This window comes from Phyllobates terribilis, unplaced genomic scaffold (genome assembly GCF_046119375.1).
Source record: "Phyllobates terribilis strain yellow unplaced genomic scaffold, ASM4611937v1 Scaffold_1__5_contigs__length_1240528914, whole genome shotgun sequence".
In the NCBI taxonomy this organism is placed as follows: Eukaryota; Metazoa; Chordata; class Amphibia; order Anura; family Dendrobatidae; genus Phyllobates; species Phyllobates terribilis.
In genome coordinates, this window is record NW_027362761.1 from 144,244,070 (window position 1) to 144,266,772 (window position 22,703).

Here is a 22,703-nt window from a genome sequence, read left to right on the forward strand (position 1 = left end):
TAACTCTGGAACTGTTAGGTGGATTTATATAAATATATAAAGGTGCCAGGTCCCCTGTAAAACTCCATTCCAGCCTTTTTTTAATTCCTTTGTTAGAGGTCACGTTTGTGAGTGTACAGAATGCAGTTACATACTCACCGGTCGTCATCATCTATTTTCAGCCTCGCACCACCTAACGGCTTTAGTAAGCCCCCGAAATGCTGTGCGTTCCGGATGTCACTTTTCTCAATTCAAGTCTATGGGACTCAGAAGGAGGTTGTACGGCCTCGTTCTCGGTTCCCGTAGACTTGCATTGAGAAGATTTTAAAAAGTGACCTCCTCTTCACACACTGTGTGACTTGGCAGGTCACAACTGCAGTCATGTGAAGCCGGAACGGGGCTGAAAACGGGGGAAGACGGATACCGGTGGGTATGTGACTGCATGCATTACACTCACATACAGTACAGACCAAAAGTTTGGACACACCTTCTCATTTAAAGATTTTTCTGTATTTTCATGACTATGAAAATTGTACATTCACACTGAAGGCATCAAAACTATGAATTAACACATGTGGAATTATATACTTAACAAAAAAGTGTGAAACAACTGAAAATATGTCTTATATACTAGGTTCTTCAAAGTAGCCACCTTTTGCTTTGATGACTGCTTTGCACACTCTTGGCATTCTCTTGATGAGCTTCAAGAGGTAGTCACCGGAAATGGTCTTCCAACAATCTTGAAGAAGTTCCCAGAGATGCTTAGCACTTGTTGGCCCTTTTGCCTTCACTCTGCGGTCCAGCTCACCCCAAACCATCTCGATTGGGTTCAGGTCGGGTGACTGTGGAGGCCAGGTCATCTGGCGTAGCACCCCATCACTCTCCCTCTTGGTCAAATAGCCCTTACACAGCCTGGAGGTGTGTTTGGGGTCATTGTCCTGTTGAAAAATAAATGATGGTCCAACTAAACACAAACCGGATGGAATAGCATGCCGCTGCAAGATGCTGTGGTAGCCATGCTGGTTGGAACCAAAGATCTCAAATTTGGACTCATCAGACCAAAGCACAGATTTCCACTGGTCTAATGTCCATTCCTTGTGTTCTTCAGCCCAAACAAGTCTCTTCTGCTTGTTGCCTGTCCTTAGCAGTGGTTTCCTAGCAGCTATTTTACCATGAAGGCCTGCTGCACAAAGTCTCCTCTTAACAGTTGTTGTAGAGATGTGTCTGCTGCTAGAACTCTGTGCGGCATTGACCTGGTCTCTAATCTGAGCTGCTGTTAACCTGCGATTTCTGAGGCTGGTGACTCGGACAAACTTATGCTCAGAAGCAGAGGTGACTCTTGGTCTTCCTTTTCTGGGGTGGTCCTCATGTGAGCCAGTTTCTTTGTAGCGCTTGATGGTTTTTGCAACTGCACTTGGGGACACTTTCAAAGTTTTCCTAATTTTTCGCACTGACTGACCTTCATTTCTTAAAGTAATGATGGCCACTCGTTTTTCTTTACTTAGCTGCTTTTTTCTTGCCATAATACAAATTCTAACAGTAGGACTATCAGCTGTGTATCCACCTGACTTCTGCACAACACAACTGATGGTCTCAACCTCATTTATAAGGCAAGAAATCCCACTTATTAAACCTGACAGGGCACACCTGTGAAGTGAAAACCATTTCCGGTGACTACCTCTTGAAGCTCATCAAGAGAATGCCAAGAGTGTGCAAAGCAGTCATTGTTGTGATCTGCTACAAGCACTAAGGAAAGACAGGAGATCTGTCCCTACAATAGAACTAAGCTAGAACCCTACGATGCAACGGGGAACCTGATCCTGCGATCAGACCTGCTAAAGTCCTCAGCTAGTCTGAACGAAGACCTATAGATGTGAGGAAGGGATCCCTACAAGAACTAGGGACTGGGAGAAAGATGGACACCTCCTAGCAGAAATTGTAGTAGTAAAAAGACAAACAAACAACATAGAACAGAGGTCAAACAACCTAGCTAAACTAACTGAGAAAGGTAACAAAGCACCAGGCTAGCTTAAGAGTAGAAATTACAATGAAGTCCAGCGAGGCCAGAAGGGCGGAGCAGGATTAAATAGGCAAAAACGGTCATGTGACCAGCATAATAGAAAAAACCTAACAGGAGAGTTCTAACAGTCATCAAAGCAAAAGGTGGCTACTTTGAAGAACCTAGAATATAAGACATATTTTCAGTTGTTTCACACTTTTTTAAGTATATAATTCCACATGTGTTAATTCATAGTTTTGATGCCTTCAGTGTGAATGTACAATTTTCATAGTCATGAAAATACAGAAAAATCTTTAAATGAGAAGGTGTGTCCAAACTTTTGGTCTGTGCTGTACATCATCCCTAACAAAGGGATAAAAATAAATAAATAGCTGGAGTGGAGCTTTAGATGGGTGAAGAGATTTTGGAGACTTCCTATACAAAAAGTGCAGGGGTCTTGAAGAGCAAATCACAACTGGCCACATAAAATTAATGCCTCCTGTATGCACAAGAGGTCCTGGTTGCAGGATTCTAAACATATCCGGTACCAAATATCTCAAGATTAAAATGACTTTGATCTTGAATAGACGGTGCTCATCTCCGCTAGGTTGAGTCATACTCATTCACAGATCTTTGTTCCATACTAACCTGTGCTCTGTATAAATCAGGGATAGGCAATTAATTTCCCCAAAGGGCCAACATGAGAGACTGTCACTGCTGTGGAGGGCTGACCCAATCGGTTGAACTTAAAGGGGCAGTCCAAAACCAAAGGCGAATTTCATACTAAATGTATATCAATTTAAATATAATAATCTAATCTCCTTTTCTAATACATTTCAATTAAAAAATCCTTAACATACCCTCTCCATTCTGATTGTTTATTATTTTTAACTTTCAAAGACATTTTGTTTGAGAATCCCCAATGCATGCTGGGAAACTCAAATGAGCTGTCACCGGGGGAAGAGTCTTGAAACGAAGCATCATCAGTGACGTCTGTTTCAAGGGCTGGGCTAGTCTCTGCTCTCATGGTAATGCGTCGGTTGTAAATTTTGATGCATGCTCAGTATGAGCTCCCTGTGCTGTATTACTTTGAATGCACAGTGGCAGTGCGCTCCCTTGCCGGCTCTAACGAGAAGTGACGAACCAGCAAGAGAGCGCACTGTCAGGGCAAATTGGAAGGAGACAATGTGGTGAGCAGGGAGTAGTTCAGCCCCTGAAACAGATGTCACTGATGACTCTTCATTTAAGGTCACGGCCCCACTATCAGTATTTGGTCAGTATTTTTTCTCAGGAGTGGGAGCCAAAACCAGGTGAGGAACAATCAGAGAAAAGGTATAATAGAAACAAGTCACCAATTCTGCATTTATCACCCACTCCTGGTTTTGGCCTCCACTCCTAAGAAAAAATACTAAACGAATACTGACCAAATACTAATAGTGGGCCCGTGGCCTAAAGGTGGGGAAGGCAGCTGTGGCAGTGATCGCAGCCTCTGCTCCCAGATGACATCCCGTGTGAGTATCCCAAAATGCACTGTGATTCTCAAAAGAAACGCCATTGGAAGTAAAAAAAACAAAAACAAGCAGACAGGAAGTTAAACTAGAGAGGAAATGGTAGGGAATTTATAATTGTCTAATATTAGAAAAGGGATTCGATTCCTGAATTAAATAGACCTTTAGTATGAAATTCACCTTCGGTTTCAGACCACTCCTTTAATTCTGCATAATATTTATTTTATTGCTTTATAAAAAGCAGTTGACTATATGGTTAAGTTTACATCAGCGTCTAAAAAAAATAAATTATGATTTTCATTAAAAAAACATAGATGACTTTTTCACCTGAGAAGACTCAGGGAGGTGTGACTGCTGAGAATTAGCTTTTATCCCATAGAGGAGGTTAGGTGTGAAAGGAGGCAGCTCCAGTGCTGTGACCTAATCAGCACAGCAGACACATAATGCCGCCTCCTAGGTGTTATTTCATATATTATCTGGGGTCCACTTAGAAGCTACTTGCCCATTATGTGTAGCAGACAGGTATCGCTGTCCTGGCTTTCCTCCTGAACGCTCCTGCCAAAGTTTCAGCAGCTCGGCAAACAAGGAGCGAAGGAGCCTCCAATGAGAAGTTGGCACCATTGGGGGCCGGCACAATTGGAATGATGATTCTGAAAAAAATCTGAATCGTATATCAGTCCTTCTCTAGCCTTCTGTCAGCAGCCTGGAGACAAACTGTCAGAGGGCCGGATGTGGCCGCCCGTGGGCTGCAGTTTGCACGGACTTGATATAAATAATCGTGTTTTTGTTAACTATGAATGCAGTACTGATAGCTATGAAAATCGCATTGCATACACACATTGGGTGGTAGTGAGGGACATGTTAATCTGCATCCTCTATACAGTGGTGTACCCATTTTGTGCAGTTGTAAAGAAATGGACATATTGCCCACGTCCCCCTTGAAGAAACAAGTATATTGTTGTGATGTATAATGAGAATCGTGCTATGCATTAATGGAGTTAATGATGTGTGTTTTTTGACAGTAGGGAAGGAAGAGTTAATGGTTGGGACTAGCCCAGAGTGGGAGGGTGCTGGGCTGAAGTCAAAATGACAGCTTCCTGGTAGTGAGGCACATAGGGCCTGGAGTGCATAGAGAAAGGACCTAAGGTCCAATGTGAGCAGTGCCACATTCTTGAGTGTCTCTAGAGAAAAAGGAGACATATAGAAAGATAGCATGATCCAAAGCAGTAAAGAGGAAAAGTGACTAAGAGACAGAGTGTTTCTCCGGAAATGGGCCCTGGAAGAGGACGCCCAGAGTTTATAACTCCTGAAGGTGATGAACCTAGACAGGACTGAGTACGCGAGACAAATAGAGTGCCCCGGGCGGGAGTTCCAGAGCGTCAGCATTAGAGAAGAGAAGTACCGGTCATGCTGGCACAATAGCTCCCCTAAGGGAAAGAGAAGAGGCAGAACCGCGGGTTGAGTAAAGGACTCTTGCTAGCTGAACAGTAGTGTCAAGCTGGGTTGTGGTGAAGTAGTGAGGAACAGTGAAGAAAGACAGAAAAGAGAAAGGGATTACATTTGTGTGAGGAAAATGTTGCACATTATCACGGAAACTTTTGAGAAGATGTGTACCCGCTATCTACTGTATATAAACCTCTCCAAGTTAATATTCAGAACAGCATACTGCACAAAAAAAGCTGAAGAGCTGAGCCCAGATCCGTGTTTACTTCTGTGTTGCTGGTGAGAAGGTCTGCTTAATGTGCTCCAATGTGGATATGACAGGTTTATTCTACAGTAATCATGTCCACTATAACCATCTATGCACAGAAATCACCCGGAGGTTGATACATAGACCAGAATGCTGAACTCCGTTGATCACTGGCCCAGTGCAGCAACTCAAATAAATGACTTGATCTGGGCAACCTTCAAGTAATCAGTCCATGTGTTCTGTAAATGAGATTGTGGTCAGTCTTCCTCAACCTCTAATTCCTACAATCTGGAGGCACGTCTGGATCCTAAATCACAATCACAGCATCGTTACATTGTTATGTTCTGTATATGCTATCAATTATGTTACAGCTCAACAAAAACACATGCTACAGACTAGAATCATAGTCTCTCCATGCAGTAAAGGAAGCATGCCATCATAAAAAAATTTATCTTATAATCAATTTTTTTACATAATAGGATTTTTCTTTATTTTTGAAATCCCTATTGCCCCCTGCCTTTCTAGTTAAAGTGGATGTTTCAGTATGATATACGCTATCCATTAAATTATAAACCAAACTTTTCTGGCACCATTCAGCCTAATAGCCTGGCAGATCTGTAATAATATGCTACCCTAACCTAGTGTCACCGGTGTAGGTCATGTTACCGAGACCCCAGCAATGAGCGGATATTGAGGGGCAATCCACTAGGGTACCACTTTTTCACATACAGACTGAAATGTAGCGTCACATGTGGCCTTGAGGCCAAGTTCACAAGAGCACAGAAAAAAAGTGTTCAAGTTTCATCCAGAAAACTCAACCTATTTTTTTCTCGTTTGTCATCCATTTGCAATCTGTGTGTCATCCATTTTTATACAGCAGAGGTTATTACAAATTTAGAAGACCAGATGTTATAGAATTGCAATGTACCCATAAAAATCAGATACTATACTGTGGCTCCATATGGAATTCAATTTTTGTTTTGCGTTCCCATAGACTTGAATAGCCAAGACTCATCTAACACATGGAAGAAACTAGTGCACGCTGCAATTTTTTCACACTCAGATTTGGTTGGTGAAAAATATCGCTAATCTGCTTAGCCCCATTGTATAACATTAGTGCTGTCTGTTTTTTTCACGGCCAGAAAATATGGTTGTGTGAACTTGACCTTAAATGGAAAACAGTCAGCAGGTTTTTGCTATATAATCTGATGGCAGCATACTATAGGGCAAGAAAGTCGGATTCCAGGGATGTATCACTTACTGGGCTGCTTGTTGTAGTTTCATAGAATAGCCGTTTTCCCTGCTGGAGATGTAGCAGAGTTAAGCCCTCTACTCTGTGTAGAACCCCACCCTACAAGCCTGAATGACCGCTTCCTATGTACGCTGTGCATTGTGAACAAGTTGCCAATCAGTGGTGGGGACGGGGTTACACAAACTAGCTGGTCTGGGCTGCGCATGAGCTGTAGTTCGGGAAGTGTTAATCTCCTGCTGATAAAATGCTGATTGTATTGAAACTGCAGCACACAGCCCAATAAGTGACACATCCCTGTAATCAGGTTATTCTGCTGCTGCAAAAACCTGCTGACATTTCCCTTTAAAGTAATTACCTGGAAGCTGGCATACTGATTAGCTGATATCATGTATAGCTGAACAATTGTAATAATGTATGCCAGTTATTTAAAGAATGACCACGCATGTGTCTTAAGACACCATGTTATCCTGTAAAAGTAATGTTTAAGGAGGACCTGTCACAATGACAAAAGAGGTCAGTTTTTGCTCTTATTTTATTCTTGCTGCTCCCGAGTAGAAGTTTTTTTTGTTTTATTTAAATCCACTATACGGTTCCAGAGATATGGGTCTTTTTATATAGTGATCATTTTTACGGTCTTTACAAGTGGGCGTGGCTGACAAGATTCTATGGGGGTGTGTCTTCAGGCTGTTCCGCATTATTACCCTGTGACCCCACCCCCTTTATAAATACCATAAAAATGATCACCGAATTAAAAATCCCATATCTCTAGAACCGGAAGGTGAATTTTAAAAATGTAAAACGCAGAATACTCAGGGGAGCGGTGGGAATAAATTAAGAGAAAGGACTGGCCATTTTTGACCTGTTGACAGGTCCTCCCTTTTTAAGAAAAATACAGCATAGCCTTGAATATTTTATTCTGCTACATTTCTTTTCACATAGGTAAAATTAGTTGATTACCTTAGGCCTCATTCAGACATCAGTTTTACATGTACATGTTCTATCAGTGTTGATGAATAGAACACGTACCCATTATAGTATCACATGTAGTTTATGTTTTGCAGATCCCATGTTATTTTTCCGAGTTCTGAACAAATATAAATCTATAGGTCTGTGAAAATCCCATCCATGTGCTGTCCACTTTTACCATTGTAGTGGGTAGGAGAAATATTGCTTTTTTTTAATTGTCATATGAGAAAATCACTGTTGTTAAAAAGTGACACATTGATCAAAATCTGATCCAGCACAGTGCTGAAAGTTGGTCTATGTGTCTCACGTACGAGGAGAATGTCTGAACGAGGCCCTAGACAGACATATATTGTTTATAAAGGTGCTGTGTGCTGCAGTGACATGAGATTATGTATCTATAATTGCAGCAGGTTACTTCTTCAGATGTGGATTCTTTCACACCCATATTATTTAGTACACCCAATGCAGCCATGTGTGAGCTTATATAAACAGGCGTGATGCATAGAAGGACAGGCAAATATTTTGTCAGTTTAAAGCTAAGCCAAGTACTTAAAGAGACTGTACACCAGAAAGACACTGTCTCATCTACAGGTCACACCCAACAGCAGCATTTAAAGGGCTGTCTCAACTTCTTAAATGGGTAAAATTGCAAAGCGCTTGTAAATACAAGCAACTTTGCAATTTTCCTCTTATTAAAAATCTTCTCAGTTCTTTAGTTTTACTGTTTTCTGCTCAATGCAGCTATTGCTGCAGTCTATCAGAGGTGGCCGGTCTCCTAGGCAAAAAGCGCACCGCTTACAGGCTCTTTACTATAGAGTTTGCAAGCACTGCACTGAGGCTGGCCTGTTCACTTGACCAGCTTCAGTATCCCTAAAAGTCTCCGATGTGACAGTGGCAAAGCTGCCTCTGCTTGTATTAATAATATTCATTATATAGCACCAATATGTTCCACAGCACTTTACAATTAACAGAACACATGTACAGTATCAGAGAGCCAGAAGAACAACAATGCAGAAGACCCAATCTATCAGTCATCAAGATAGCAGAAACCCGGGAGTCTGGGGAGCGGTGAAGAAAGAACATGGGGCAAACCTTTAAATAGGTCACGGAGACAGATATTTTGATATTTGACCATCTATACAGTTGTGCTCAAAAGTTTACATACCCCGGCAGAATTTTTCCTTTCTTGGCCTTGTTTCAGAGAATATGAATGATAACAAAAACCCTTTTCTCCACTCATGGTTATTGTTTGGGTGAAGCCATTTATTGTCAGACTACTGTGTTTTCTCTTTTTAAATCTTAATGACAACTTCTATTTTGATTCTGGTTCTGCTACTTCCGATCTGGGGACCAGAATCGGACGAAAAGAGCATGGCGCATCACTGGTGGGGGCGAGGCTACGTCTCGGTGAGTGACTGCAGTTTGAGCACGCATGCTCAGATCAGACTTCACTTTCCTCTCTACTTGGATGCTGCTTTTGAAGTGCCGTCCGTTCAGCAGTGAAGCCTTGCAATGTGCTGAAAGTATATCACAGGGCTTGCAGCTGAAGGCACAGCACTTCAAAGCAGCATTCAGCTAGAGGAGAGTGAAGTCTGATGTAAACTCGGTCATGCTTGGTGCCGACTGACTCTGCCGATGCTTTGAAGTGGCGTGCCTTCAGCTGAGAAGCCCCTGTGATATACTTTCTAATAATAAGCAGCACATCGCAGCGCTTGGCTGAACGAACGGCACTTCAAAGCAGGATTCAAACAGAGCGGACAGTGAAGTCTGATCCGAGCATGCGTGCTCAGACTGCTGTCACTCACTGATATGTAGCCCCACCAGTGACTCGCTCTGCTGTTTGTTCGATTCCAGTCCCCAGATCGCAAGTACCAGAGCCAGAATCAAAACAGAAAGATATATGACCCACAGAGAGATGAGCTTACAGGAGCAGGTCAAGTAATAAAAGTATATTAGAAAAGTGTTAGGAAGAGTTAGGACAAATGAAACGGAGTGAAATAGTAGTGGAAAACCTTGTTAAGTTTTGTCTTAAGCATGTGAAATGCATGCTTGATGGAGTTGAGATTTGGTAATTGACTTGCCCATTGCAGAATATCCCACTTCTTTCCTAAAAAAACAAAACAAAAAAAACAAAAAACCTCCTGGGTTGCTTTTGCAATATGTTTTGGGTCATTGTCTATCTGTACTGTGAAGCGCAGTCCAATCAACCTTGCTGCATTTGGTTGAATCTGAGCACAAAGTATCGCCCTGAACACTTCAGAATTCAGAGTAAGTTTTTCCCTTGGGTGGATGTTGTGAAGGGGTTTTTCTTCACTATGGCAAGGATTCTGCGATCATCCACCACTGTTGTCTTCCATGGACGTCCATGCCTTTTTGAGATCCCATGCTCACCAGTGCACTGTTTGTTTGCCGAATGTACCAAACTGTTAATTTGGCCCTTCCTAACATTTCTGCTATTTATCTGGTGGATTTCTTCTTTTTTTTCAACCCAATGATGGTCTGTTTCTCTTCCATTGAGAACTCCTTTGACCGCTTGTTGTGGGTTCACAGCAACAGCTTCCAAATGCAAATGCCACATGTGGAATCAGTTCCAGACCTTTTATCTGCTTAATTGATGATGGATTAATGATGAAATAGCCCATGGAGCCCAGTAAAGAGCTTTTGAGATAATTGTCATATTGTCTATGGTCCCTTTTAAAAAGAGGCCGCAACATATTAAAGAGCTCTACCTTTTGAAGCTCATCAAGAGAATGCCAAGAGTGTGCAAAGCAGTCATCAAAGCAAAAGGTGGCTACTTTGAAGAACCTAGAATATAAGACATATTTTCAGTTGTTTCACACTTTTTTGTTAAGTATATAATTCCACATGTGTTATTTCATAGTTGTGATGCCTTCAGTGTGAATGTACAATTTTCATAGTCATGAAAATACAGAAACATCTTTAAATGAGAAGGTGTGTCCAAACTTTTGGTCTGTACTATACATACATACATACACAGTTAAAACCAGAAGTTTACATACACCAAGTGCAATACAAGCTTTAATTTGAGGGTATTCACATCCTAATTGGAGTAAGGGATTAGGAATTACAGCTCTTTAATATGTAGCGGCCTCTTTTTAAAAGGGACGATAGACAATATGACAATTATCTCAAAAGCTCTTTACTGGGCTCCATGGGCTATTTCGTCATTAATCCATCATCAATTAAGCAGATAAAAGGTCTGGAACTAATTCCACATGTGGCATTTGCATTTGGAAGCTGTTGCTGTGAACCCACAACAAGCGGTCAAAGGAGTTCTCAATGGAAGAGAAACAGACCATCATTAGGTTGAAAAAAAAGAAGAAATCCACCAGAGAAATAGCATAAATGTTAGGAAGGGCCAAATTAACAGTTTGGTACATTCTGCAAACAAACAGTGCACTGGTGAGCATGGGATCTCAAAAAGGCATGGACGTCCATGGAAGACAACAGTGGTGGATGATCGCAGAATCCTTGCCATAGTGAAGAAAAACCCCTTCACAACATCCACCCAAGTGAAGAACTTACTCTGAATTCTGAAGTGTTCAGGGCGATACTTTGTGCTCAGATTCAACCAAATGCAGCAAGGGTGATTGGACTGCGCTTCACAGTACAGATAGACAATGACCCAAAACATATTGCGAAAGCAACCCAGGAGGTTATTCTGCAATGGGCAAGTCAATTACCAAATCTCAACTCCATCAAGCATGCATTTCACATGCTTAAGACAAAACTTAACAAGGTTTTCCACTACTATTTCACTCCATTTCATTTGTCCTAACTTTTCTAATATACTTTTATTACTTGTCCTGCTCCTGTAAGCTCATCTCTCTGTGGGTCATATATCCTTCTGTTTTGATTCTGGCTCTGCTACTTCCGATCTGAGGACCAGAATCGAACAAACAGCAGAGCGAGTCACTGGTGGGGCTACATATCAGTGAGTGACAGCAGTCTGAGCACGCATGCTCGGATCAGACTTCACTGTCCGCTCTGTTTGAATCCTGCTTTGAAGTACCTTTCGTTCAGCCAAGCGCTGCGATGTGCTGCTTATTATTAGAAAGTATATCACAGGGCTTCTCAGCTGAAGGCACGCCACTTCAAAGCATCGGCAGAGTCAGTCGGCACCAAGCATGACCGAGTTTACATCAGACTTCACTCTCCTCTAGCTGAATGCTGCTTTGAAGTGCTGTGCCTTCAGCTGCAAGCCCTGTGATATACTTTCAGCACATTGCAAGGCTTCACTGCTGAACGGACGGCACTTCAAAAGCAGCATCCAAGTAGAGAGGAAAGTGAAGTCTGATCTGAGCATGCGTGCTCAAACTGCAGTCACTCACCGAGACGTAGCCTCGCCCCCACCAGTGATGCGCCATGCTCTTTTCGTCCGATTCTGGTCCCCAGATCGGAAGTAGCAGAACCAGAATCAAAACAGAAGGATATATAACCCACAGAGAGATGAGCTTCCAGGAGCAGGACAAGTAATAAAAGTATATTAGAAAAGTTAGGAAAAGTTAGGACAAATGAAATGGGGATGAAATTAGTAGTGGAAAACCTCTTTAAAGGCAGAAACACTCACCAACAAGCAACAACTGAAGTCAGCTGCTGTAAAAGCCTGGCAAAGCATCATTAAGGAGGAAACCCAGCATTTGGTGATGTCAATGGCTTCCAGACTCCAGGCAGTCATTGCCTGCAAAGGATTCTCCACAAAATATTAAAAATGATCATTTTATTTATGGTAAAGTTAATTTGTTGAATTACTTTTGAGCCCCTGAAATGATGAGGCTTTGTAGAAAAATGGTTGCAATACCTAAACATTTCACAGGATATTTTTATTCAACCCCTTTAATTAAACCTGAAAGAGAGTGAGAGATTTATTTATTTATATATATATATATTCCAAATCTATTTCTGTTTTGCCTAGTTATTATTTTCATTACCAGCAGGTGGTAGAAGGATGGTGTTGTAGATTAGAACAATGAAATAATGGAACCACTGAGTAATGTGATCCTTGCAATCTCGGGGGCCACCGGTGGGGCCAAAACTATGTTCCATTGACACTAAAAGCTACAGAGCACATAGGAGTGGTGTGCCATATGTTTCAGCATGGCAGGCATATTTTGGTAAACCTCTTTGTCAGTTTTAGATTTTGACTTTGTACATGATCTACTCACAAGGTCAGATCAGATAGAAGTTGCATCTTTTTAAAGAGTCTGATTGGATAGGACCGTCACTCCCTATGCCCCAGTCCGTCACTCATGTAGCCATGGTTACTGTACTTGTTTTCATCTTCTGTTACACTTATGTACTATAAGTCTTGTTTTCATCTTTCTTATCTACAGCTCCTTGGAATTAAGGCTACTGTAAAATAAATAATAAGAGAACTAGTACATTGATTTTTATTCTCCACTTATTGATTTATGACAAAAGGTTCAGTCAAGATAAACACACAGATCAGGTACGCCATGTGCCATGTCAGAATGGTCTGGCAACTTTAATGGGAATAAGAACACCACTTCCTCAGAACAATGTCACAGCACTATCATTCTGGCAATTGGAAGGGGTCATAGAGCACATACTCAAAATTCGGTCTTATGGGTCATGTTAGTAGATCTAATTATACATATGGAACCTCCTATGTGGAAACATTTCCACAGGCAATGAAACATTCTTCTTAAAGGGAATCTGTCAGCAGGTTTTCCCACCTAATCTGAGAGGAGCATAATGTAGAGACAATGCCCTGATTCCAGTGATGTATCACTTACTGGGCTGCTTAGTGTAGTTTTGATAAAATCACTGTTTTATCAGCAGGAGATTATCAATAGAGGACTGCTAAACCTGCTCCCATGTAGTCTAAACACGCCCCCACCACTGATTTGACGTTTTTTGCCTATGCACAGTGTACACAATGTCTCTGCCCCTATATTACACGGCTCTCAGATGTGGCAACAAAAACCTGGGTACAGATTCCCTTGATGCCATGAACAATACTGTTGATTGGAAGAGTGAACAGTGATCAGCCACATCACATAAAAAAGACCTGCCTAATATTGTGTAGGTTTTCCTTGGGCTACCAAAACATCTCTGACCAGTCAAGACTCTAGAAAACCTCTGATGGTGTAGTGTGCTATCTAGCACCAACGCCTAGAGGGGATGTCCACTGGTCAACATCTTATCAATGATCCCAGAGGGCGAAATAAAATAAAAAAAAAAAAAAACATTCTTACATCCCAGACGGGGGCAACTCTGCAGATCTCTGCACTGTGAACCCCACCGGTCTTCTGACATAAACAATGTCACATAACAGTTGCAGTCAGTGGCGAATGCAGCCAAAAAGTGGTTTGTGAAAGCTATAGCAGTCATATGACATTAAAGGGAACCTGTCACGTCCTAGCTGCCCTCTACACTGCCCCCATAGCGTTGTTAGTGATGCAATGTGCATCACTAACAAGCTTTTTTCATTAAAAGCGGTGGTAGCATAATAATTTTATAACCTTATATACACTTTGTCCTACCTGCTGTATTCAGTCATAGGGGTGTGATTCTCTCATTCAGTCACTGCTGGCGCTGCCCATGTATTTGAATCCTGCTCCCGGCAAGCGCTGATATTGTGGGACGCATGCGCACTTGTAGATGTCCGCACATGTAGATGTGTGATTACCAACTTCACTGCACATGCGCTATGACGCTCTATTCCCCGTGCTTGCGCAGTAAGGCTGTGTGATTACCAACTTCACTGCACATGCGCTATGACGCTCTATTCCCCGTACTTGCGCAGTGAGGCTGTGTGATTGCCAGCTTCACTGCACATGCGCTATGACGCTCTATTCCCCGTGCTTGCGCAGTGAGGCTGTGTGATTACCAACTTCACTGCACATGCACTATGACGCTCTATTCCCCGTGCTTGCGCAGTGAGGCTGTGTGATTACCAACTTCACTGCACATGCGCTATGACGCTCTATTCCCTGTACTTGCGCAGTGAGGCTGTGTGATTAGCAGCTTCACTGCGCACGCGCGGGTAACATAGCACATGTGCAGTGAAGCTGGCAATCACACTGCGCAGGCGGCCGGACATCTACAAGTGTGCATGCGCCCCACAGTATCAGCGCTGGCCGGGAACAGGATTCAAATACATGGACGGCACCAGCAGTGAGTGAATGCTGCGGCCCCCCCATGATTGAATGTGAGAATCACACCCCTATGACTGAAAACGCAGGTAGGATCTAAGTATATTAAAGATTATAAAATCATTATAGTTGCACCAATTTTAATGGAAAAAGCTTGTTCACTATGGGGGGTAGTGTAGAGGGCAGCTAGGACGTGACAGGTTCCCTTTAAGTCAGACGACCAGCGGGGAACACAGAGCTAAGAGCAGCATGGTCCAGGTGGTAAGTATAGATTTTTGTTTGTACATTATTCTTAACCCTTAATAAGGAGTTGTCCAGAAGTGGACAACTCCTTTAAGTTGGTTACATACTGTACGATATGAACTAACATTCTGCCTAAAGTTATCTTTCCTGTCTTCCCCATACACATGAATATTTAACTGAAAAGAAACAAGGAAAAAACTAAGGCCACACAGTTCTGGCAGCAGCTTATCTCCCACAGCACAAAAGGGTCAGCTGTTTGTTTGAATTGAATCTGCCAGTCATCATTTCCACTCACATCATCTCTATGGGGTAGTCAGGAGGCCCCCATAAAATTTAGATGATTGGTCAATCACGTCGATATTGGAAACAACTTAATTCTTTGTCTTATTACTCAAACCACTCCTTAATCATTTTTGCAATATAGCGAGACCCATTTCCTGTTGAAAGAGTCCACTGCAATTAAAGGGGCTGTCCACTACTTGAACAACCCCTTCTCAAGCCTATGTTTCCCTCCAGTAAAATAATAACACCTACACTCACATCCGGTGCTGGCGCCTTTGCAGCAGTGTAGGCACTGGCACTCCTGGGCTCGGGTGACATTGTTATGTCACGCGATCCCTGCAGCCAATGATCCTTGCAGCCAATCAGCAGTCGCTTTACTGACCCCTTCTCTCACACCATACGGATGACAATTACATCCGAATGAAGGGTCAGTGAAGTGGCTGATTGGGGAAACATAGTGATTGAGAATGTGTTGTCCAAGTTGTGGACAACTCTTAAGGAAAATTGTTGTTGTGAGGGAGATGTACAGTGGATATAAAATGTTTACACACCCTTGTTATAATGCCAGGTTTTTGTCATGTAAAAAATCATAATCATACCAAGAAGAATCATTTCACAACTTTTTCCACCTTTAATGTCACCCATGATCTTTAAAATTCAATTGAGAAACAAACAAATAATTTTAAAGGGGGAAAATAAAAAACTAAACTTGTATAAGTGTAAACCCCCTCTTGTAATTGGGGATGTGGTTGTGTTCAGAATTAGGGCTCATTTAGAAGTCTGTGGATATACAGTAGGTCTGATCTCGGACCACAATGCACGGATTGGCTGCGGCTCTCCCGACCCGAGCGTGACAGTTTCACACAGTTCTGTTAGGCTGTCAAGCTTGGGTCAGGAAAGTTACGGCCCGTCCGCGCAATAGTGGTCTGTACACGGACCGGATTGCACAAACGTCTGCATGAGCCCTTAGATTCATATTTAAAGCGCACATGTCAGCAGGATTGTGCTCAGTAAACTACATACACCATCAGTTGGGTGACATTACACTGATTAAAATGATACTTTGGTTGATGAAATCAGTCTTGTGGTTCTTGTGTAATCTTTACTTTCAGTTTGGAGATAATGATATGCCTGTGCTTTGGGGCGGCCTATCTGGTGCTCTGCTTACATATTCATTTGTATGCTCTTATGACAGCTCACTGTGCCTTCACTGACCTGCCTCCTATTTTACATAATACATCTATTAGTGCGGGGTTAGGTATGGAGATAACTGACATCTGGAGGAAGTGAGAGCAGCAGTAGTTCTCACTTCTTCCGGCTTTCAGTTTTTCCAAAGGAAATGAGATGGAAAAGGTCGCTGATTGACTGCAGGGTTTGTGTGGCATAACGTCATGAGAGTCCCGGGAAATCCAATGCCAAGGCTTTTTATTTTGTTCGAGCAGTGGACAACGCCTTTAACTCCATACACAGTTTAGCTGTTAAAATAGGATTTTCCAGACAATTTCTTAGTTGCATTTTACAACAAAAGCTATGGTCCATAAACAGCTTACAACACAGCAAAGGGATCTGATTGATCACTTTTAACAATCAAGAGAAAAGGTCCAAAAAAACTTCTAAATCATTAGATACGTATATCATGGAACACTGCGAAGACAGTCATCAAGAAGTGACTTAAATTTGGACCTTTCGAGATAAATTTTACTTCCCCATAGTTAGCAATGAGCCTTGGTGCCCATAACGCTGTCACCATTTGTTGCCCTTCTTTGGACTAGTTTCCTTTGCACCTTACACTTTCCCATTTTTCCTACTTTCACCACATTACTGATCACGTGCTGCCTAATACATCACACACACTAGTATTGTATTAATAGTGAAGCACACAGGATAAATGACTGAATACCTGCCCACAGCCATGCTTCTCCTCTGAGGTCATGCCTAATGAATGCCTGCAATTCATCCCTTTCTTATGAAAAGAAAAATCTTTCTGCCATTACTGTACAGACATATTCCATGCAGAGAGTGAGAACAGCCACATGTGCTTGTCACCTCTACTTTACATCCTATAGTGTTACCAATATATTTGGTCCAGGTGTGTCTCCTGAAATTGAATCTCTTTATTCCTCCATTTTATCAAACTGGCAATTATTATTTGGGCTTTCATAGAAAATTGCACGCCATGTGGCGGCTGCACTGGCCTCAGTAGTCTCATGCAATTCTGGCATGAAGAGGAGGCACAGAACTGCAGTAATGTGAGGATGATTCTTCTTAGTGGATTGTGTAGACTGCGTTCTTGTGCTTGTCTGAAAGGATGGACACAGTCAGAAAGGAAAGTATATTGAACTCTGTCTTTGAGGTAGGACTCGGTTGGGGATTCCATCTGAAATAACACAGTATGAACAGGGCCTATTACCTGGTTACCTAGACTGGCAAATGGACACAACATCTACTTTACTCACTCTGCCAAATTTGTAGGGATTTGCAGATGGCAGCATGAGTCCTATATGACTGTGCTCCTATTGGATTTCTTTATTTCTGCTGACGTTGCGTCCTTTCCACTGGCCATGCTGTCTTTTTGGCCTATCAATATATGGATCACCAGTACAGGAATCATATACTTTGGCGGCCGGGAAGTACTTCTACTCTGGTAAATTTCTTCCCTGGTCTAGCTGGTGAATAACGTATAAAGCCTCATTCAGACGTTAGGGATTTTTCTCATAACCAAAAACTAACCAAGTTTCATCATTTTTTTTTATCAGAGGTTCTACAGTGTTTGGTCAGTGTGTCAGTTTTTCCAATCAGTGTTTGGTCAGCGTGTCAGTTTTTCCCTTCAGTATTTGGTCAGTGTGTCAGTTTTTCCCATCAGTGTATGGTCAGCGTGTCAGTTTTTCCCATCAGTGTTTGGTCAGCGTGGCAGTTTTTACCATCAGTGTTTGGTCAGCGTGTCAGTTTTTCCCATCAGTGTTTGGTCAGCGTGTCAGTTTTTACCATCAGTATTTGGTCAGCGTGGCAGTTTTTCCCCATCAGTGTTTGGTCAGCGTGGCAGTTTTTACCATCAGTATTTGGTCAGCGTGTCAGTTTTTCCCATCAGTGTATGGTCAGTGTGTCAGTTTTTCCCTTCAGTATTTGGTCAGCGTGTCAGTTTTTCCCATCAGTATTTAGTCAGCGTGTCAGTTTTTCCCATCAGTGTTTGGTCAGCGTGTCAGTTTTTCCCATCAGTGTTTGGTCAGCGTGTCGGTTTTTACCATCAGTATTTAGTCAGCGTGTCGGTTTTTCCCATCAGTGTTTGGTCAGTGTGTCAGTTTTTACCATCAGTGTTTGGTCAGCGTGTCAGTTTTTCCCATCAGTGTTTGGTCAGTGTGTCAGTTTTTCCCATCAGTATTTAGTCAGCGTGTCAGTTTTTCCCATCAGTATTTGGTCAGCGTGTCAGTTTTTCCCATCAGTGTTTGGTCAGCGTGTCAGTTTTTACCATCAGTGTTTGGTCAGCGTGTCGGTTTTTACCATCAGTGTTTGGTCAGCGTGTCAGTTTTTCCCATCAGTGTTTGGTCAGTGTGTCAGTTTTTCCCATCAGTATTTGGTCAGTATGTCAGTTTTTCCCATCAGTGTTTGGTCAGTGTGTCAGTTTTCCCATCAGTGTTTGGTCAGTGTGTCGGTTTTTACCATCAGTATTTGGTCAGCGTGTCAGTTTTTACCATCAGTGTTTGGTCAGCGTGTCAGTTTTTACCATCAGTGTTTTTCTCGTATGAAAAAAAAATTGCAATACTTCTCCTACCCATTACAATATTAAATAAACAGATTGCACATGGATGGCATACGTCTGCTGTCCGGGATTTTCACTAGTATGGATGATTTTGATCCACTCTGATCAAAAACAGACATGTCTTTGTTTTATTTTTTTATCAGACCATTCAGTTAGTAAGAGAACATGCTACATATTACATCTATGTAAAACACGGCTAGAACATGTATATGAAACACAGATGTCTAAATGGGACCTAAAACGGTGCTTTGTAGTCTGGAGTGTAGGAAAAGGACACATGAAACTGCCTAATTTTTATGGTCTTTACAAAAGGGTGTGGCTCACGGGATAATACTGCAGAGCAGCCTAAGGCCACAGCCCCACTATCAGTATTTAGTCAGTATTTGATCAGTATTTTTTCTCAGGAGTGGGAGGCAAAACCAGGAGTGGGTGATAAATGCAGAATTGGTGACTTGTTTCTATTATACCTTTTCCCTGATTGTTCCTCACCTGGTTTTGGCTCCCACTCCTGAGAAAAAATACTGACCGAATACTGATAGTGGGGCCGTGGCCTTAGGCTGCTCTGCAGTATTATCCCGTGAGCCACACCCTTTTGTAAAGACCATAAAAATTAGCACTAAATAAAAGGCCCATATCTCTGGAACCATAGGGCGGATTTTAAAGAAACAAAAACTGTCACAAAAAAAGTTGAATGTTCTGCTAAAATGCTGCAAAATTAGTGGAAAAATTACAGGTGTATACAAGTCACTCCAGAGGGGGACTGGAGTACATTTCCACAAAAAGAAGTCTCTTTAAATGAATTAACCGAAGACATCAGGAAATACTACAATCATCCCACAATTCTAAACATAATAAAACAAAAAATTATTTACCCATGCCCATTTGCCATAAGAAAACAATTGCAGCATGCTGTGAATGCCTCAGATATTCGGATCACGCACACCCATACAAGTCTTTGGGTGCGTGTGAAACATCGGACTGCACTTGGATGTCATCCCAGTGCAGTCTGATGTACGTACGCTCACAGAGACAATGGAGAAGATGGAGAAATTAAGTTCTCCATCTTCTCACCTGTGATGCGAGAGAATCAAATCACAATAAGATGACACTCGGCTCACACTCTGACAATGTATAGTGGGTACAGGGTGGCAGCACCACATGTGGGTCCAGAGTCTAGTGGGGGCTAAAAGGTTCCTTTGGGCCATATGAAAAAAACAATACTATTAAAGGCGCTCTGCACCGTACCTACACCAATACTGACCACCTAGCAGAACAGGAATGAGGTTGGCCGTGCTGATATATTTAGCTCACAGAGGACTGTCCATATTACACACTCTCAGCAGCAGCAGATCTGTACAAGTTCAGTCTTTATGTGTAAACAAGAATGCCATTCACTGACAACAAACAGTGTGACCCATGTAATACAAGACTGCAGAACGTATCATTTACCCACCAAGCTCATTCTAGTTACACATGTACAGGTTTGGACTGGCCCACAGGAGAAAAGGAGAATCCTCCGGTGGGCCCCTGTGCAGGAGTGGCCACCTCCCTCTTATATGAGCAGCACTTGGCACTATATACGTGAATCACTATGTAGAGATAAAGGCGGCATCTTACTCATGTAACAATCTACCCAGATCATTGTTATATAAATGTGATTGAGGATAATGTCACATTTGTATATAGCTGAAAAGTGGGAACCTGGAGATGGTTACTGGTGGGCCCTTGGCACCACAGTCCGACACTTCACATGTATTCAGCAACTGTGACAAGAACAAAGGTGCCCCCATCTGTAGGTACGACACACAACAGTGCCCCATCTGTAGGTACGACACACAACAGAGCCCCCATCTGTAGGTACAACACATAATGGAGCCCCCATCTGTAGGTACGACACATAACGGAGCCCCCATCTGTAGGTACGACACACAACGGAGCCCCCATCTGTATGTTCGACACACAACGGTATCCCCAACTGTAGGTACAACACACAACGGTGCCCCATCTATAGGTACGACACACAATGGTGCCTCCATCTGTAGGTACGACACACAATGGTGCCCCTATCTGTAGGTACGACACACTACGGTGCCCCCTCTGTAGGTGCTACATACAGGTTTTATAGAATAAGATGAATAATACATAACACAATACGCTGATGTATGAGGGTACATTGGCATTCTAGTGCTCACCCAAGAATGGTGTGTGTATACATAACTCGTGTGTGGTGCTAATGTGTAGAGGTACATTGGCATTCTAGTGCCCATCAAAGAATAGTGTCTGTATAGATAAGTCAATGTGCGTGGTGCTAGTGAGTGAGGGCACATTTGGATTCTGGTGCCCACACTGTGACCATCCAAGAACGGTGTTTGTATACATAACTAAATGTGTGTGGTGTTAATGTGCGTTCACTGGCATCCTAGTGCCCATACACTGCTATTGTGTAATGGTGTACAGCAGCCTGGCATAGACTATCACATAGAGCCTGTACAGTGGAGACCTCCCAGGCACTGGCATGTACGAGGCTGGAAATGGCATGTGCGGAGCAGGCACTGGCATGTGAGGGGCAGGCACTGGCATGTGAGGGGCAGGCACTGGCATGTGCGGGGCTGACACTGGCATGTGCGGGGCTGACACTGGCATGTGCGGGGCTGGCACTGGCATGTGCGGGGCTGACACTGGCATGTGAGGGGCAGGCACTGGCATGTGCGGGGCTGGCATTGGCATGTGCGGGGCTGGCACTGGCATGTGCGGGGCTGACACTGGCATGTGAGGGGCAGGCACTGGCATGTGCGGGGCTGACACTGGCATGTGCGGGGCTGGCATTGGCATGTGCGGGGCTGGCACTGGCATGTGAGGGGCAGGCACTGGCATGTGCGGGGCTGGCATTGGCATGTGCGGGGCTGGCACTGGCATGTGCGGGGCTGGCATTGGCATGTGCGGGGCTGGCACTGGCATGTGAGGGGCAGGCACTGGCATGTGCGGGGCTGGCATTGGCATGTGCGGGGCTGGCACTGGCATGTGAGGGGCAGGCACTGGCATGTGAGGGGCAGGCACTGGCATGTGAGGGGCTGGCACTGGCATGTGCGGGGCTGGCACTACTCACCATGTCCTGTCTGAGAAGCTGCAGCTTGGTTTCCAGTCTCTCCAGGGTGCTGGGCTGAGCAGGGCTGAGGGGGCACGGCGAGTCCGGGGCATCCTTCTGCCAGTCACTGTGCTCCTCCCGCAGGGACCGTGCCAGGCTCTCGGGCACCTTGCGCCCCAGCTTGAGTTCTATATCTCGGAGGTCCGGCGTGGAGGAATCAGCCATGATTGTTGTGCGAGGAGGCAGAGGGCTGAGGCAGCCAGATGCCAAGGTGATTAAAGCAGGGCAGAGAAAGAACAAGTCATCGCTTCCTGGGTGACAAGTCACAACGTCTTCATTAGGGTGTGCACTGCGCCTATGTCATGGAAGAGCACATCCACCCCGATGCCTACACCCAGACCGCTGCCCTCCAGCGCTGCCCCAGAGCCAGCTGCTGCCCCCGGGAGGACGGTGCCCTGGCACACTGGCACTGCTGTCTATACCATTCACTTTCCAGAGCTGCTGAAACTTTAAACCTCAGAGTCAAGAGGCGCTGGTGTGACCCAGCCCTGATACCGTACATCCCCTGATAGCAGCGAATCCCGCCGTCTCCTCAGCATTGCCGGCTGCCGGCTGCGCTCTGCTTAGGCTCCACCGAGCTGCAGGCGATCATCAGACAATGGCGCGCAGTGCAATGCCGGCTCCGGGGAGCTCTGCACACAGGGCACAGTGCACACAGGGCACAGTGAGGAAGACTGCTGTCTGCTGGGGTGATGGAGACAGTGCTGCCCGGGTGCCTGCCAGTCAGCCATAGGAGTGGGGGC

General features: G+C 43.7%; 1 protein-coding gene across 1 annotated transcript in view; it reads right to left on the minus strand.

Moving 5' to 3' along the window:
• The window catches only part of LURAP1L (leucine rich adaptor protein 1 like), a 43,806-nt gene extending 21,332 nt beyond the window's left edge, over window positions 1-22,474 (minus strand). Inside the window, exon 1 of the mRNA XM_073668197.1 lies at window positions 21,922-22,474. Coding sequence (XP_073524298.1) covers window positions 21,922-22,125 — 204 coding nt within the window. The 5' untranslated portion in view covers window positions 22,126-22,474. The remainder of the gene's footprint in view (window positions 1-21,921) is intronic.
• Between the last annotated feature and the right edge of the window lie 229 nt (window positions 22,475-22,703).